The sequence below is a fragment of the Mangifera indica genome, chromosome 1 (assembly GCF_011075055.1).
Source record: "Mangifera indica cultivar Alphonso chromosome 1, CATAS_Mindica_2.1, whole genome shotgun sequence".
In the NCBI taxonomy this organism is placed as follows: domain Eukaryota; kingdom Viridiplantae; phylum Streptophyta; class Magnoliopsida; order Sapindales; family Anacardiaceae; genus Mangifera; species Mangifera indica.
In genome coordinates, this window is record NC_058137.1 from 7112339 (window position 1) to 7130233 (window position 17895).

Below are 17895 nucleotides of genomic sequence, written 5' to 3' on the forward strand. Positions count from 1 at the left end.
TATATATATATATATATATATATATATATATATATATATATATATATATACACTATAAATTCGATTCAATTTTACAATTTAAATCAAATTATACACATGCACTGCCACCAATACTACCGTGGTAGCCACCAGCACCTATCACGCACACCACTAACCGTCATCACTGACCTTACTCTTTAGCAACACACACACACTGTCACAAACCACCCATCAGCCCCTAACACAAACAATTTGTCGGCAAAAAATTAGCAGGTTATTGACCAACGAAAATCGTCCCCTCCACCCCTAACACACAACCAATTGAGAAAAGTAGTGTTGTTAGTTGTGGCAAGGGCATCGTTCCAACAGGGAGACAATCGAGTGGCTCCTACTCCAGGCAGAATTATTTATCATCACCGTACTAAGCGTTGGCATCATTCTAGCTATCATTGTGTTGCGGGACCAACTCTCATTTCGTCATCATCATTGTCAGTGTCGTGTAAGGATCATACCATGAGTAATGTGTGCTGTTTTTTTAAGCTCTAAAAGATAAACTCATTTTGATTGACGGATGAAAGACTTTTACCATAAGAAAAATAAAACATTCTTCAATTGTTAAAGACATCGCATCTCAGATAAACTAAATGAAGAAATTATGTAATGCGAAGAGAGACTGTGAGGGCAGCTTTTCAGGAGAAAGGAAGAGAAGGGATGGGATGGGATTACGCCGGCTGGCTTGAAGGGTCAGTTAAATAGTAGTTCAGAGAGATGCCCTTCAGCCATTGCTAATTAAACTAGGTATAAGATTCAGACAATTGGAAATGTATCTGTTTGACTGTTTTGTGATGAGAATCATAAGCTGCCAAATTTCTGGGTTGAGAGGTCTTATCTTTCATAACAAAAAAACCCTAACCTTTTAATTATAACTTACTTACTGTTATTGGAGAGGCCATATCTTCTTCTCTCTCACTTGTTAAAGTAAAACTATGTTTGAATATGGTAAAAACTACACATTTACATTGTAAACGTGGCTCATCTTTAAAAGTATGTCTCCCAAATGAAAGACTAAAAGTGAGAGAATTATGTTTACTACCCAAGGTTTGCCTTACAATAAAATCATGCATACCCAATTTAAGTATATAAATAAGTATAAATTTTTATGTGTTATCATGTAATTATATAATTTTAAATTAATAATAAAATAACATTTAATTACATAATTACATAAAAGTATATATTTATTTACATACATAAAATAAATATGTATAATATTACACTTTACCTTAAGGCACTTTTACCCCCTCTGAATTTAAAATGCCAGTTTTTCAATCTATTGTGGTTCTATTAGTGAAATGTGTAAAATTGATATACTTTATCGAATAAATTGAAGAAAATAACCTTTGTTTTTTTTTTTTTTTGTAATGTTTGTTGAATTACAGTTTGTTCCTCAATCATTTAGTAAATGTTTTCACCCAACAACCTTTGTTTGATGACTTTGCACTATACCATACCTAAGATGATGCAATTTGACAGTTTTTCAATCTATTCTTTATTGCGTCTTCTTCTTCTTCCATACTTACTTTTCTACAGCAAGTTTGGTTGAGTCCCATCCAACCATAACAGAGTCTACAACTCTGTTAGGGTAATACCTTTTGGATTTGTTCAATCGGGGATCATTACTATCTCAGTTGATAAAAATCAACACTTTGGGCTCATGATTTTGCAATGGGAGTGTTATTTGGTCGTGCCTTTGCTAACGGATTTTGAAGAATTGGCACTACCAGTACGTATTGGAATTTTTATATTTCTTTCCGTGCTTGTTTGTACTGTTGTTGACATAACAAACGGCAAATAACTATGAATTGAGAGAGAGAGAGAGAGAGAGAGAGTAAATGAACTCCACGTCCCATCCTTCTCTTTGCAGCAGGTCTGGTTCAAGCTCTTTTTGAAATATTGACTTACAGTAATTATTTTAATGTATCCGTTGAATCAATATGGATAAATCCAGTTAAAATAATAATAATACAAGAAAAGGATATTAAATATTTTAGTATTTTTAATTTTTTATATATATATATATTATATAATTCATTGGGTTAACAAAAATATCATAGCACTAATCATTTTTGTTAAAATGCCCTCATTAATGCGGGCCTATATAGAAATATTCTCTCTCTTTTTTATTAACTTTCCAACAAGGTTCATATAAACACAAAGGAGAGAGAGACAAAAATTATCAAATTTCTTTAAAGAATTCACATTTTTTATATAAATTTTATAATAAAATCATCCAAATTTAGGTGAGTTTTGATTCAACCTAATATAAAGTAGATTCATATTTATGATTTCATATAAAATATAATTTTATTATAATTTCATATTATTTATATTGTTTAATGTTATAATTTTATGTTGTTATATTGTTTAATATTGTTCTAATATAATTGGAGTAAAACTGAGAATGAATTGACAAAGATCTAGATCTAGATCAAAAACAGAGAAAAAACGAGTTAGTGTTGACGCTAACCCCTCTAGTCCCACATAAAAACCACATCTTGGCTTTATGTTTCAACACAAATGTTTTTATGTTTTAGGTTTATTTTAAACACAAATGAAAAAAATTGTATTTAAAATTTGTTATGAATTTCAGGTGATGATAATGTTGTGAGAGTTTAAACTCAAATGTAATTTAATCTAAAAAATTTAAACTTAAAAATTTTTAAATTTACTTGATCTTATCTAACACATATATAAAACCTTATTTTAAATATTGATACTATAAAGAGAATAACGTTGTTTTATCTAGTTTTTCAAGATAAAGACAGTTGAGATATTTTAATATATAAAATAATTAAAATATTTAGGATATGAAAAAACGTAGAATAAATGGATAAATAGACCTAAATTTGTATAAAAAATACAATATTTCTATAAGAAAACCCTAATTTCCAGTTACCAAAAAAAATAAAGAAACTCTAATTTCCACTGCAATGTATGTCCTCTCCTATAAGCATCGGAGGAAAGCAAAGATTGAAAAGTAGATTTCATGGTAAAGAGTCGAGTCTTGTGTGGACACCCGTCCTGCCTACCCTAACTTTTCTCAGTCACATATTATAGCTACCTTCTTTATTAATTACACTTGGTTTAATTTCCCCCCACCCACCACTTCATCTCCATACTTTCCTTTGAAAAACTGTAGGGGAAAAAAATGGACCAACATTTATTCATTTTCTGAGAATAGTTTAACCGATAGCCAAAGGAAGAAAGAGTATAATATCTTGGGTTGGAGTAGCCTAGGCAAGGCAAGGCAAGGCAACCATGTGTTTTACAGTAGTGGAGCAGAAAATATCATCAAAACGACATTAGATTCTCTCAATTGTTCGAAGGTAATAAACCCTTGAGTAAAAGCTGTGCTATTGGACACGTTTTACAAGGAAATTGAGCGTGGTGAGCAGTGGGCCTGAGAATTTTACTAAGCTTAGAAAGACACACCAAAAAGTCTCTAAAAAGAAACCAGTTTTTGTTGCCTAATTCATGCAATGGATTGGTCACACAAGAAACTCAATGGATGCCAACCGTTGGGCTGTTTTCTAATTTCCTGAATAAGCAATAGGGTTAAGAACAGAAACTGGTGTTTTGAAAGCGCCCAGCTTACTCACCTTGCATTTACTGGGTGAAGATAAAAAAATAAATAAAGACATTGATACGTCAAGTTCATGGTGCTGTTTCTACAGACCTTACGTCTCGTCTTTGTAGTAATAATGGTTTCGCAGTCTCAGAAAATTGTACTATTTTACATGTTCAATTCAAAGTTTCAAACACTTTGTGCAATTTTATGAGGCAATCTATTAGCTATAAATAAGCACTTTGTTTAGCCTGCAAGTTTCAATTTTCATTTCAAACTTGAAAACATTTCGGTGTTCTTCAATTGAATGGACTCATTTCAATAAAGCTTGTTAAAAAAAAAGACAGTTTGATTGAGAAGGCCCATCAAATCATATATATATCTGTAAGGCCTAGGACTATTTCCCACCCAAATCTTAATACAAAGGCAAATACACACTTACAAGATTTAAAAAACGTAAACATCCACTGATAATCTCATTTATATTAAAATTTTCAGTTAAAGTTAGAGATAAAACTGTCATTTACTAAAAAAATTAAATTTTATCACATTTTTATCCCTATACTTAAAAATCTCACAATTTTCTCTCACTCAACGTTTTTAAATTTTAGAAAGTACCAATTTCACACGCAAATCTAGTAATGACAACCATTTCAAGACGAGACAGAAAGCTAGTGACCATATCTGATAGTCCAAGAGACATCATCTCTTCCTAAATGTCGACGAAAAGACGTCGTCTCTTTGTTGATTGTCTTTGTTGACAAAGATGTCTCTTTGACTACCTAGTTTTGATTGCCGGCTCTCTGTATCATTTTCAAATGGTTGCTATCACTAGAGATGGGAGAAAGAAAACATAAGATTAAAAGATGAAATAATCATTTTTTAAAATTTGAAAACCTTGAGTGAAAAAAAGATTGTGAGATTTTTAAACCTAAAAAAGAAAATATAATAAAACTTTAATTTTTAAATTTTTTTAGTAAATAACAGTTTTATCTTAACTCGTGAGATTTTTAACAAAAATTAGATTATGAGTAAATGTTTGGTTTTTTAGAACCATACAAATGTACATTTACCTTTATGTTAAAACTTAGGTGAAAAATAGTAATTTGGCCTACCTAAAAACTACAACTGGGCAGATAACTTTTGTCTACAATTGTGAACAATAATCTGTTCAACTCTGCTATAAACCAAAATCGAAGACAAGCCCTAAACTAGATGATATAAATAACCACGATCGATCAAGATATGGAGAGGATTTATGAATATAGCAGTTGTCTGAAATTCAGTAGCAATAAACATGTGTTTCTGATCCTTTTAACTCAAGTTTCATATCATAAATTAAAATGAAACAAACATCATACTAAAATATTGAAATTGTAAAAATAAACAATAGACGCAATTTCAATAAGTTCCAAAGCAGAGCTCCATATAATTAATTAAAATGTAACTCGGGTTTGTAACCAAGACCACTTTATGAAATAGAATCTCTATAAAGAATGTATATGAATAAAATTATAGATGCTATGTTTAATTAACCCGGAAAAAAAAATCCTAAAAAAAAAAAACAAGAAAGAGCAAAGGGGTAACATGAGCTGAGATGCATCATCCACCTAAGGCCACCTTCCTCTGTTGGGGCATAATTTGACCAAAGACAATCCCAACCAAAACACTGACATGACATGCCACCATATTGGGAGTGCCCAAGAAAACAATACATAAAATAAACTCATGCTACTATACTAGTGCATTCATGTCAGTTTTTTTCCCTCTTATTTCTCCTCAGTTTCTTTTTTTTTTTTTTTTTTCATTCTGATTTTTATAGTTTCTATTTGACTCAGAAGACTCATGACAATTAGCTTCCGTCACTCCAAGGCAAAACCACTACATTCAAAAAGATAGCTTTCTTCAAAACCCTCTCGATATTGTACCCCTTGCCAACTCTACTAATTTGCATTTCCAGCCGAAATAGATCGATCTGGACCCCCATGACCTGTCCCCATACTCAAATCCCCTGAATTAGATAGATCTGTAACCCCTTGAACTGTCTCCACACTTAAATCCCCAGATGATGACCTACTTGTAGCATTATTGTGGTTAGCATTCTTCTGTTCCAATGAAAGATTTCGGAAGCTAAAAGCCAATTTATCTTGACTAGACTTTCCGCTTGGAACACCAGAAAATTGACCTGGAGGTATTATCCAACGCATCCAATCGTTTCGTTTCCTTATTTTGTCACCCTAAAATAAAAAATATATATATATAAACATGTAGATATAAATCATAAAAAAGTATAAATTCAGGGGTGACTATTATAGTAATGTAATGTACAGACAGTATTACATGGTGCAGAAATACTGATGCAATGTGTGTACAACCACACCATGTGTACAAGACTTGATATTCAGGGTAGCAAGTTTTGGTATTTGAGGATGTTAGAAACTGTGTTCTTTCCACACAGTGACTATTATTAGTAATGTAATGTACACACAGTATTAAATGGTGCAGAAATACTGATGCAATGTATGTCCAACCACACTGTGTACAACGCTGGATATTCTGGGTAGCAAGTTTTGGTATTTGAGGATGTCAGAAGTGTGTTTTTTCCACACGGTGGAAACCTACTGATTATTAACCTATATTTGGGTCAAGTGGAGTGAAAGTCGCATGTTTGCAATGAGATCAGTGGGGCAACAAGGAGAAAGGAATTCATGATAATGAAAAAAATACAATTACATAATTCAAAAGGGATATACCTGTACTTCTACAACAGTAGAACTTCGCAATGCATCCAAAATCAGTTGGATACTATTAGTTAACAGGGAAACCTGAAAAGAGATTTTTGCATTAATTAATTAAAAATTGCTTAACCGGAATTGCAACAACACTGGTGCATCAGAAGATGAAAAATTCATTTGTAGACTCATACGGGAAAAGACACCAGTATTCAAATACAAAATCCAAAATAAAGAGCAAAGGAAAGAAATTGGATGAAGATGACAAAAGAAACCAATGTATCAGCAGACAAAACAAAGCCTAATTAAGATCTTATGCAGGACATAATAACAAATATCTAAATGCAACAAAATATCTAGATTTATGGCTTCAATCAGTAACAAAAAGAATGTTGCATTATCAAACCTACGTTCAAAACCAGATATAGAAACAGATAAATTAGTCTATTAACTGAGTAAATGCATGTAATGTACTTAGCCAAGCCAAACATTAGTTGATTTATGGTTTTGATTATAAAGAAATGAATGTTACATTGACAAATCAGCGAAAACCTTATCTAAGAAATAGATAAATAATTAGTTATATAAGTCTGTGTGTTCGAGTGCATATGTATATGCAACCAAACTAAAATAGATTTGAGGTTTTGATTAGAAACAGACAAATGTTGCATTGCCAAAATTAAACTCAAACAGAAAATAGTTTAATTACTTTATTATAGTGAAAAGGTTTACACACATATGCACGTGTGTGTATGCGTGTGTGTGTACATATGTGTCTGTGTGTTTGTGTGATGCAGACAGTCAGACGGGAGTTAAGTAGGTAGTCACAGTGGAAAATGTTACAGCAGAACAAAAAGACATTAAAATAAGGTTACATGTCAACAGAAAATCAGTCTTGTTAAACTGCCCCCTGTGCAACAAATAAGTAATTGGTCTTCTAATATACAACTCTAATAAGCCTAATCAAATATGTACTTTAATATAAAACAAATATTATGGAACAAAGGTAGATACTATCTCTAAGAAACAGCAAAAGACTAAAGGTTTAAGCAGAAGCAACCTATACACATCCTTGCAAGGATGTAACACAGGATTCAAAACATGAGTCATCAATGCATTACTAAGCCAAATGTCCATGTGTTTGGTGGACCACTTAATGTCACTTCCCAGTTTGCAGCAGCAGTGATAGCACAATTCGAACCACCACAGCTGCATTAAAGTCAAGGTATATCTGTGCTACCAGCAGAAGTTGACTGGAATGTTATGAAACACCATCAATTTCATGAAAGTGACACACCCAGTTTAATTAAAAATATAACCAATCCTGAATCAAAGACACTATTTCACTGGTTTCTTGATTATATAGCAAACTGAATCAATTCAGTAAAACTAGGGAACTGAAATAGGAAAATATCAGCACATCATCAAAGACATTCAAACTGAACACGTTATTCATCCAGTAAAAAAGGGGGGCATCAGCGTGTATTGACAGAATAGTAAGAACCAAATGAAAAGATTAAATAGAAAAATAAATACTATCAGCAGAAGAAAAACAAGCTTCTGCATTTCGTCAAAGCAATAAGGAAAACAAAAGGGAGCGAAAGCACGTGATAGCCAATAAACTGATAGTTTAAACAAGCTTATGTCTAGGATATTATTAGAATCCTGAGCAGTTCTACCTTTGCATAAAATATAATATGTGAGAGTAGATGTTTAAGATACTGAAATGGTAGCCTTTAGGTATATCTTAATCCAGAAGATTTCCAAATTAAGAAAATACATACAATTAAATGCAAAACTTAATAAGGCTCTCAACAGATGTTGCTAGCACCAAAAAAAAAAAACCAAGTTCGTTAAATAAGTATACCCAACCACTTTTTCAAAATTAAATATAACCCTTTTCCTTCAAATTCATATGACAATAATCAAACCAATACAAATTCAATAACTGAAAAAAAGGGGGGGTTGCTAATATACTTTCCACCAAGGGAAAAGAAAAAAAAAGGAAATTATAATAACCCATAATATCAGGGCCATAAAATTTAGTAAACTTGAACCATATAAAACTGATAAAAGGAAATAGAGTATGTATATACAATCTCAATGCTGAGCTAAATTATGTGAGAGACTGAGATTAGAGGCTTATGAAACTGACACAGGATAGTCTAAGATAACCTTAAAAAGATAAGACTTCACAATTATATATAGCTAACTTAATAAGGTATGGATACCCAACAGGTGTGGCTTAACCGTTTTCTTGATAATCCACAATATCACAGTACATAAAAATAGTGTACATAGTACCAAACATAAAGCATATAAAAAAGATATGAGGAAATCATATATAATGTTATATAATAATCAAGCACATATATAATCTCAAAGTTAAATTAGGTGACTGGAAGTTTATGAAACTGACATGGTATTAATCTTAAGTATCTTATAATGCATAAGACTTGACAATTAAGAAATAACATACAATTATATGACTAACTTAATAAGGCTGGAGACAAATAGACTACCCAACAGATGTGGCCAAGTGCCCAATAACAAGTTTATCCCACCCTTTTACAGAAATTTAATTAAATCCTTTGCCTTAACATTCATATGACAATACTCCAACCAATACAAATTCAATAATCCTTTGCCTTAATAAGGCATGGACATTACTATTGAACAATTAAGCCTGCATCTAAAAACTGATAGACTACCTGATAGTTGTGGCTAAGTGCACCAAGAATAACAAGTTCATTGAATTATTTTATGCCACCGTTTTCTAAAATTCAATGAAACCCTTTGCCTTCACGTTCATATCAAAATAATCCAACCAATTTAAATTCGATAATGAAAAAAAGGGGGGGAAGGCTGTGCATACTTTACATTAGAGAAAGCAAAAGGAAAATTATGATAATCCAAAAATCACAATCATAAACGATTGGATACAGAGAACCCAACATAGGGATTATAAAACTAATTTAAGAAAATATCATAATAGCTTGATCTCTGAAATCAACTAACACTTGAGGAGACAACCAATGCACTCACAAATTGTTTGTAATGATAAAACTACAAACAGGTTACTTTGCATTCATAAAGCAATAAATCATTAAATTAACAAAAAAGAAAGAGTTCTACATGTAAGATGTAAATTATTTATCTACAAAGCGAAAAACTAAAGATGGTATACGCGAGACTAATTCAAGGAAATATCATAAGAAGATTACTAATCAACTGAGAGCAACATTACTGGCTGTGTTTCCATTTTCATTTTTACTTATTACTTGTATATCTTTAAAGCTTCAAATGAAACAGAAACATTCAAAATAGCAATCTGTAAGGTGATGCCAACCCATGCATGAACAAACTGATTGCCATGATAAAAGTATAAGCAAAAAATCACAGAAAATCACAGTTAAGAAAAACCACCCTTAACACGCCCCAGACAACTTACTTTCCTGAAGCCTGCGATTAAAGTAATAGGAACCCAACCCTGGTCATCCATGTTCTGCCGCAAGTATGTATCTCTAATTAAATTTTCATTACTGCAAAACATGTAGGAGGTATAACTACAGTTAATACAGAAAATAGACAAACTATAATTATATATGCTAAAAAAGGAACAATAAAAAGAATTACCTGAAATAATAATCTATCTGTTTAACTATGCTAGAATGCAAATGAGGGTCCAAAGCTGGGAAAAACAAAGCATGCAGTGGAGGTGGTGCAACAAAAGGCACACCCCTAAGTGCCTCTGAATGAGGAGCTGGAACATAATATGCAGGCGATGGGAACTCTGAGAATAAAGAGCAACATTTTAGCAAATTCCCCACAAATTGAAAACATGGGACATAAAATATTAAGACCTTACCAGGAAAGCCAATGTGGTTGCCAAAAGGGCGCACTGGGAGGGGTGGAATATATTGGCTAGAACTTGCTAATGGTGGTGGTGGCGGCGGAGGCGGATGCCTAACAAACCTTTGCACCACCCTCTGGTGCTGCATGTGGCCATCTCTGCTATTAAAATTTCGGTGAGCATTCCAATCTTGATTTCCACGGTCATGATCACGTCTACCTCCATAATTGGGATGTTGAGAACCATCTCTACCAGGATGTGAATTACCATTGCGATTCCTGAATGAACCACGTTGCTGGGAAAGATCTCTTGGAGAGTGATTGTTTATGGGACCTTCAACAGCAGGACCCTGCAGGGCTGATTGATCAGTAAGGTCACCGTTTGAAAAAGAAACGGCGCCATTACGCTTTATAGATCTTTGGCGTGTCCGGGCTGTATAGTTTGAAGTTGAATTAGGGTTTCCATTATTATTACCCTGCTTCTGAAATGCTGAATTTGCCGTTCCAGTGCCCTACAATTATACCAAAGCATATATTGAACAACATCAAAATCCCTTAATAAAATATTTATATGTCAAAGTATCAATTAGATCATATCTCATAATAAGTTAACAGCACATTAAGACTCCAAAATATCAACACAATAACCCTCTGTCTGGTTGCTGAGAAACAAAAGCAGAGGAACTATGTACTATAATCTATTGTCTTCTGTTCCTCAAGTCGAAAAGCCTCTTAATGCAATTATAAAACATTGGGACTTCAAAGCATCAATTCAATCATATCCCATTACAAAAGTTAACAACACAAACGACTGTAAAATATCAACTCAAAAAACCTATTTTTGGTTGCTGCTAAAACAAAAACAGAAGAACTATCTTCATATTCTTTTGTCTGATGTCTTCAAGTCGCACTTAAAAAACTCCATACACAAAATAAAATTCCATAATTCAGAAAATTTTTCTCTCCCCACGTTTTCTCAGAAAAGAAACTAACAAACAAAAAATCAAGGCATATTGATACTCTGTTTCTATATTAATCCACAATTGAAACAACACTTTTAATTTTCTTCTTCCCACTAAACACTACAATGCAAGATCTAATTCACATAAATTTAAAATTTCTTATCACATGATTGACAGTTATACAATTTAAATTCAACTTAGTTGATCATAAGCTAAGTTTAGCTTTCTATAGTTATCTCATTATTATCATTACTATCCCTATAACATAAGTGCAAACATTAAATAAAACAATCCAATACTCAAACCCAATTTAAGTTCTTAAGGCTTCACTAAAATTTCTCGTAACCAAACGGAGAAATCAAACCTGCGAAACCGATGATGACGATGATCCATCAGATAAACCTTTCAACGATTCAGAAGACGACCTTGCCGAAGAGCCCCTAGTAGTTTCCGATAAAGCGGGCCATGCATGAGCCCCCATCACTGTCCCAACATCCGGAGCCCCGTTTGACAGCTTGTTCCACGCTGACTTTTTGCCAGCATTGCCAGTCCCACAGTCCGCACTTTCATCCCCAACTTGCTCAACCACAGCCACAGCCGTTGACGACACTGACGGCGATAAAGAAGCGGACGCGATCGCACCAGATTCGCCTTGCACGACTTGCGTCCATGGAGACGAAACTGCGACTGCCTTCATGCCGCCGCCGGCACCACCACGTGATTGGTTGGGGCCAGTGACGCCGTTGTTACTGCTATCTACACCCTGGCTAGACATTGAGGGCTTGTTGCGTTCTTGTCCCTCTGAGTCGATCGATGATAGAAATTAAGAAGCAAAAAAGCAGCAGAAAGTAAATTATATATAACGGCAAAATTGAAAAAAAAAAAATTCTTCTCCTAAAAAAAGTGAATTATGATTTATCAAAGGAAAATTATCTGATTTTCTAGGGTTTCCAAAAAGATTTTGAGGCAAGGCGATCTTAAAGAGAGATCGCAGTGCTTGTGTTGAGTTGAGACCAGCAATGGTGGTGTTCTTGCTCTGGTTGCTTAGCAGGGAATTCTAATGGATGTACAGTTCTGGTTAGTTATGTCAAATTACTAAATAACCCATCTGTTTTATTCCTACTGAAATTCGTATTATTTATTTAATTCCTCTTTAATTTAAAATATAATTAAAATTAATCAAATAGTTGATTTATGTAAGATTTTTATATGATTTTTACTCTAAATAGGAGTGATTTGGTATTATTTTCTTTCCAAAACAAAAATAAAATAGAGTTTGACGGACCCATTGATATTTAAAGTAATTAAAAAATTTACCTAAAATTACAACAGTTAATAAATATTTATAAAATATTCCTTTATATTAAAATTTTAAAATTAAATGGAATTCTACAACTACAATCAATTTATTTAATTAAATTATATTTTTACTGTATTTTTTTCAATAAATTCAGCTTCTTAATGGATAAGTTTTGGGTGGAAGCAACATACTAAAACTCGAATTCTTATTTTACTGAATTATCAATAATTTCAAGATAAATCTAAATTAATTGATTTTGGGTAGAGATAAAAGTCAAAGTGAATGGATAATTAAGAAAGAGATTGAAAACATACAAAACAGGAACAAGATAAAACGTACGATTTTCAATTTTCAATTTTTAATTTTCAAAAAACAAAAATTCTTCCACCTAATCTCACCCCAAACTCAACCCACCAATAATCGAGCACATAAATGACATTATTATAAATTTAATGATTTAAATTAACGATAAAATAATATTCAACCATATAATAACATATTATTAATAAATATATTTTGTATACTTATAAAGAAATAATATAATATAAAATAAAACATAAAATAAATTTTTACTATAAGAGATAGTGTTAACTGATACGGTAATTAATCAGTTTTCTTTAATATTTTAAAGGGATCGTAGTATCTTGGTTAGAGTTTCTTTTTTTGTTGGTTCAGGCCACCAATGACTAGAAATGATAAGATTGTATTTATAAGAAGACATAATCATCTACAGAATATTGAATTTCAAATTTGTCTTAATTGTATCTCAACTATATCTATAATTAACTCAATACTTAGAATCATTTATGGAAAATAATTAAGCAAAATATTTAATATTCCTAATATATTCTCATTCCATCATAAATTAAAATATGGATTTTGTGGTGCAACAAGCAATGGTACATACAAACATCAACCTCACATTAAAGTTGGAAGGCAAAAGAAGGAAATGGAACTATGGAATGGAATCAAATTCCCTAGGAATCCCAAGAGATAAAAAGTCAGCAATTATTGGACAAAGCATGAATCAAAGTTGTAATTGGCAAGTTTGTGCAAAGTGGATCACAGACAAAGTTCCTAAGATGCCGATGCCACCACTCCTATGAAGCCCCTCCCAAACTTTACATTGATGCATTTTATGCAAATGATTTTAAATCTTGGAAGGAATTGGAGGTGGCATTACAGAGATACAAACAACAAGAGCAATCTCCTTGGCTCTTGACACTGGTAAATTTGAGTGTGAAATGACTTTTTTTTAAAGATTAGAGTTTGAATAACATGACCTTTCATTTTGAAACTTGGATTGATTAACTTGAGACTAAATAGTGATATGCTATAAAAACGAAATCCTAATGTCTCCAGTAATGTTTTTAAAACTGAACTGGTGATTGAATCGGTTGTTTCACTAATTCATGTTTCAATCGAGAATCAACTGATTCAACTTATTAACAAATTATAATAACTTTTTTAAATAATATCATATTAACTAATAAATTTTACTTAAAATTTTGTAAAAAAAAAAAAAAGATACTCAAAACTATAGTGATTAGAACATATTATTTCTAAAGAGTGACAATTATTCACCTGATTTCAATTAAACAATTAAATAAAAAAAATGTCTCTATCTCATGATATAAAAAAAAAAAACATAATTCTGCAAGTTATTGTCTATATAAAACATTTCAATAGTTATGAGATAATTTTTTTCTTTTTTTATTTATGTTTTTCTTACAGACCTTTAAAAGTTTATCTAGTATAATCTAAAATAATTAAATTACTCAAAAATAATTAAATTTTTTAAAATTCTTTAAATTTTGATCAAACCCGATTCTACCTGTTTTGATTAATTCACTTATTTTGATTAAGTTTAACTAAGTCAACAAGTAAACTATTTTTTAATATTAACCAAACTTGATTTAGAATTAGTTTTTGGATCAACTGATTAAATTGATCGATCCGTTCTGGTTTTCAAAATAATAGTATCCATTATAGTGAATGTGGATTTGCTCACTATATTCTAAACTTACATGTCCGATAAAGTCGAATAAGTCTTAGTCATAAAAAAAAAAAAAATTCTCCTTGGCTCTTATGGAATTCTCCTTGGAATTTTATGGAATTTACATGTACACAAAAGTAGTGAAAGGAAATAAATAAGAGAGAAATTTCCCTTGAAATATGATGGCCTTTACCAATAAAGAGAGTTGTTGGCCCCTCACATCTTTTTTGATGTTTTATTTTTCTCTGGTCAATTTACTAATTTCTAATTCGGTCATGTTTTCAAGTTCCCAGCATGAGGACAAAGTTTTAGCTAGAGAGAGATGAGAAATGGACAAACAAGAAATAGTGGGAGGATTTATTACTTGTCTATGGAAACCCCACCAACTTTACCGTCAAGGCCAATCTGCCTCACCTGTCATTAACCAGCCCCTCATTCTTAAGTTTACCGGAGTAATGCCTTGCTCGGCTTGGTCCAATCTATATTTTAAATCTAGTTCATATATTAACTTCACATTTAAACCATTTGCACTGCGCAGCTGTGATCATTTTTATGGTGCTCTAGTTAGGCATAGCTATAACGCCCTTTCTTTATGCCATACCATAGTTTTGAGATATCCGGAACCAAACCCTAACTCATTTTAGCTAGTATCATGATTTTGTAACTACAGTCTTCTTTTCTTTGTATTTGTGGAAAAGATTTCTCATCACCAATGATGTACTGTATTGGTATAAAAGACAATGTTAGAAATGAAGTGTTTTTTTTTTAAATGGTTCAACCAACTATTTGAAAACCTACGATAATAATTATAATATTAATGACTCTAAGATAATTCTCTAGTAAAGTGAATATGCATATTACAGGGAAATGTTTTGGGAAGAACTCAACTGAGGAAAAGATTACTAAAATGAGTTGTTAGAATTTTTGAGAATTTCGGTACCTAATTTAGGATGAAGCAGATATAATTCTAAGTGTTGATGAGGTATAAAATTTCTATATTTTTTTGTCTCTTTGTAATTTGTATTTACATTTACAAGATTAAGGAAATGAGTTACAATATCATTAGTTTACGTTTTGTATTTTAAAGATTATAAATGACTTGCTTATCTGCATTTGCAACTTTCAGATATGTCTCTTCCTCTTCTTCCTCTTGGAAAAGGGTTTTGACCATTGACCTTCTACGAGAAGAGCAAGAAAATGTCAGGTCGATCTCAGAATATAACTAATTGTAATAATGGAGCTGACATATAGAGAGCAAAATTATAAGAAGGTTTCTACTCTACAATCAAAACTTACTGTCATAGAGAGGAAATCACAAAATAAAATTGAGACTACTGTAGGTCACAATTTGACTACACTAAACTTGATTGGCTCTCAAAGAGAAATGGTGTCTTAAGCCTTAATGGAGTACGATTGCAATTTGAGAATCACACCTCAAGGGATTCTTGAAAACAGGATGGGGAAGCCAAAAGCAAATTGTTTGTGGTTGCAACAAGTGTGGACAAGATCGGAGTCAAAATTCTCGATCTATCCTTGCTCAATTGAGATTCCTTAACCAAAATATTACTTTCATAGGAAAAAGCTATGTGGAGAAGGTTGTAATAGAGAACCAACTCCATATCAAGGTAGTTTATTAGGAATAAGCAAGGTCGATAATTGAAAAGCTATTCACTAGCCTAAGTATTGGGTTGAGACCTGTTAGGGCATAGGTTCTTAAATTTGACGAGAAAACTTGCTACTCGTAATGGGCTAAATGTAGGCACATGAAATTTATATTTGCTCTCTTGTGATTGTGTATACATCTCGTAGTTTGTAATTGTAAAATAATGCAACTAATAAACTTGTTTTTTAAGCACTTTTGTTACACTCTATTCATTGTCACCACACATACTAAAGAATCTTAACATACACTTTGTAGTGATTAAAAGACAAACAAGAGAGAACAATATTCCAAAACTTAAGATTCGAGTGAATTCAAACTAGACAATAAGTTTAGATAGATTATGATGCCCCATTCCCACTTTAGGTAGTGTGCTTATAGAGTTATCCATGTTGACATTGTAGGAATGACTAGTGAAGCTTAACTGTTATTGTGGGTTATGAAATATATTAAAGCTCTACTCACTTATTTTGATTGTCCATCACCTTAACGTGAGAACCTAGTCAATGTTCCATCACCAGAGGTTGATGCCTCTAAGACAAAAAGTGTTTCTTTTTTTTTTTTTATATTGCATGTTAATCCTTAACCTTCTATCATAAGTTATACCTCTTGTATGTCAAAAGATGATACTGACTTTATGTAGATCATCTCTTGACATCAAGCGTCAATGCCTTGATCGCTTAGATGCAAACTACATTTTGGTTATATGTTGTGCATGAAATATACACTAACACTAACACTAACAAATGAAACCTTTGTTGATGCAAGTTATATTTTACATGCCTAAGACTAATATTACGGGTATGTATTTGACCACTTTCTCTAGATAGGTTTGACAAACATTCAAGTGGTTGTAAATATTTGACTTACAAGTTTGATGACCGATGTTGTCTTACCTATTGAAGCCATTTATAACACTATTACTCTGGGCATTGAACGAATGTCATTTTTGCAACTTTAGAGTAATGAACATCTAATTCTTGGGATTTACAAGTCAAGGTTGCTTTCCTAACAAGACTAGTTATGAGCTTTAAATATTCGAGTGGATAAAGGTATCCCTAAAAAAGGTGAACTTTTTATGCTAGAAATGATATCCATGAGTCACCACTTCAAGCCATAGGGTCAATAGCCCTGATGCCTAACCAACCAACTAGAGTGTTAATGCATAAAGCATTCAACAAATAGTATCTTTGGAATACGAGAGAGATATCACACCCATTTACCTGTTATTTATCATGAACAATTACAAGTCCCTCGTATATAGCATTATGAGTAGAACTTAAGGATCTGTTGGTTGCATTGGTAGAAATGATTGCTAATCATTTTATAACTACGTTTTTTTTTTTACAGGACTAAAGGAATTGGGATCCTTAACCTTGCTATTAGGGTGGCATATTTCTTTTCCTCTTTAGCTTGTGCATTGAAAATGATGCATAAATAATTAACATCAAGAGTTGTCAGTTTGTAATGCAAGTTGTACATTCTTATTCAAAGTTTTTATCAAAGTAGACTTATGCTTAGAAGATAATGCTTGAAGAAAGGGAGTATGTTGCTTGAGGTTGAGAGACCTTACTCTAGAAAGTTAGAAGGGTATTTCCAATGGGCAATTCCTACACTAGGTGTAACCTGCTTTTGATAGGTTAAACTTTAGGTCTTAAAAGACACCCATGTCATGAGTTTTGACCTCTTTGAGGGGCAAGCTTGTTGTTGGCTACATATATATGTTAGGGTATGACTATTTAAGGTCTTCCTTAATATCCTTCCATAGAGAGTTTATAAAATGGATACT

The 17895-nt window shown here is 32.3% G+C and overlaps 1 protein-coding gene across 1 annotated transcript; it reads right to left on the reverse strand.

Moving 5' to 3' along the window:
* Positions 1-5003: 5003 nt before the first annotated feature.
* Positions 5004-12237, reverse strand: LOC123226318 (la-related protein 1C-like). Its single transcript, XM_044650832.1, has 6 exons — positions 11515-12237; positions 10205-10700; positions 9973-10129; positions 9788-9878; positions 6358-6429; positions 5004-5841 (listed from the first exon to the last, which is right to left on the reverse strand). Exons 1-6 carry the CDS (start codon positions 11923-11925, stop codon positions 5548-5550), a joined length of 1521 nt encoding a protein of 506 aa, XP_044506767.1. The 5' UTR covers positions 11926-12237; the 3' UTR covers positions 5004-5547.
* Between the last annotated feature and the right edge of the window lie 5658 nt (positions 12238-17895).

Bases quoted from the DNA above. Each gene is read 5' to 3' on its own strand.
- LOC123226318 (XM_044650832.1), bottom strand. From the start codon at position 11,925: ATGTCTAGCCAGGGTGTAGATAGCAGTAACAACGGCGTCACTGGCCCC. The intron at 10,701-11,514 runs GTTTGATTTCTC...GTATAATTGTAG, and splicing joins CGTCATCATCGGTTTCGCAG to GGCACTGGAACGGCAAATTC. The intron at 10,130-10,204 runs GTAAGGTCTTAA...CTTTATTCTCAG, and splicing joins CAACCACATTGGCTTTCCTG to AGTTCCCATCGCCTGCATAT.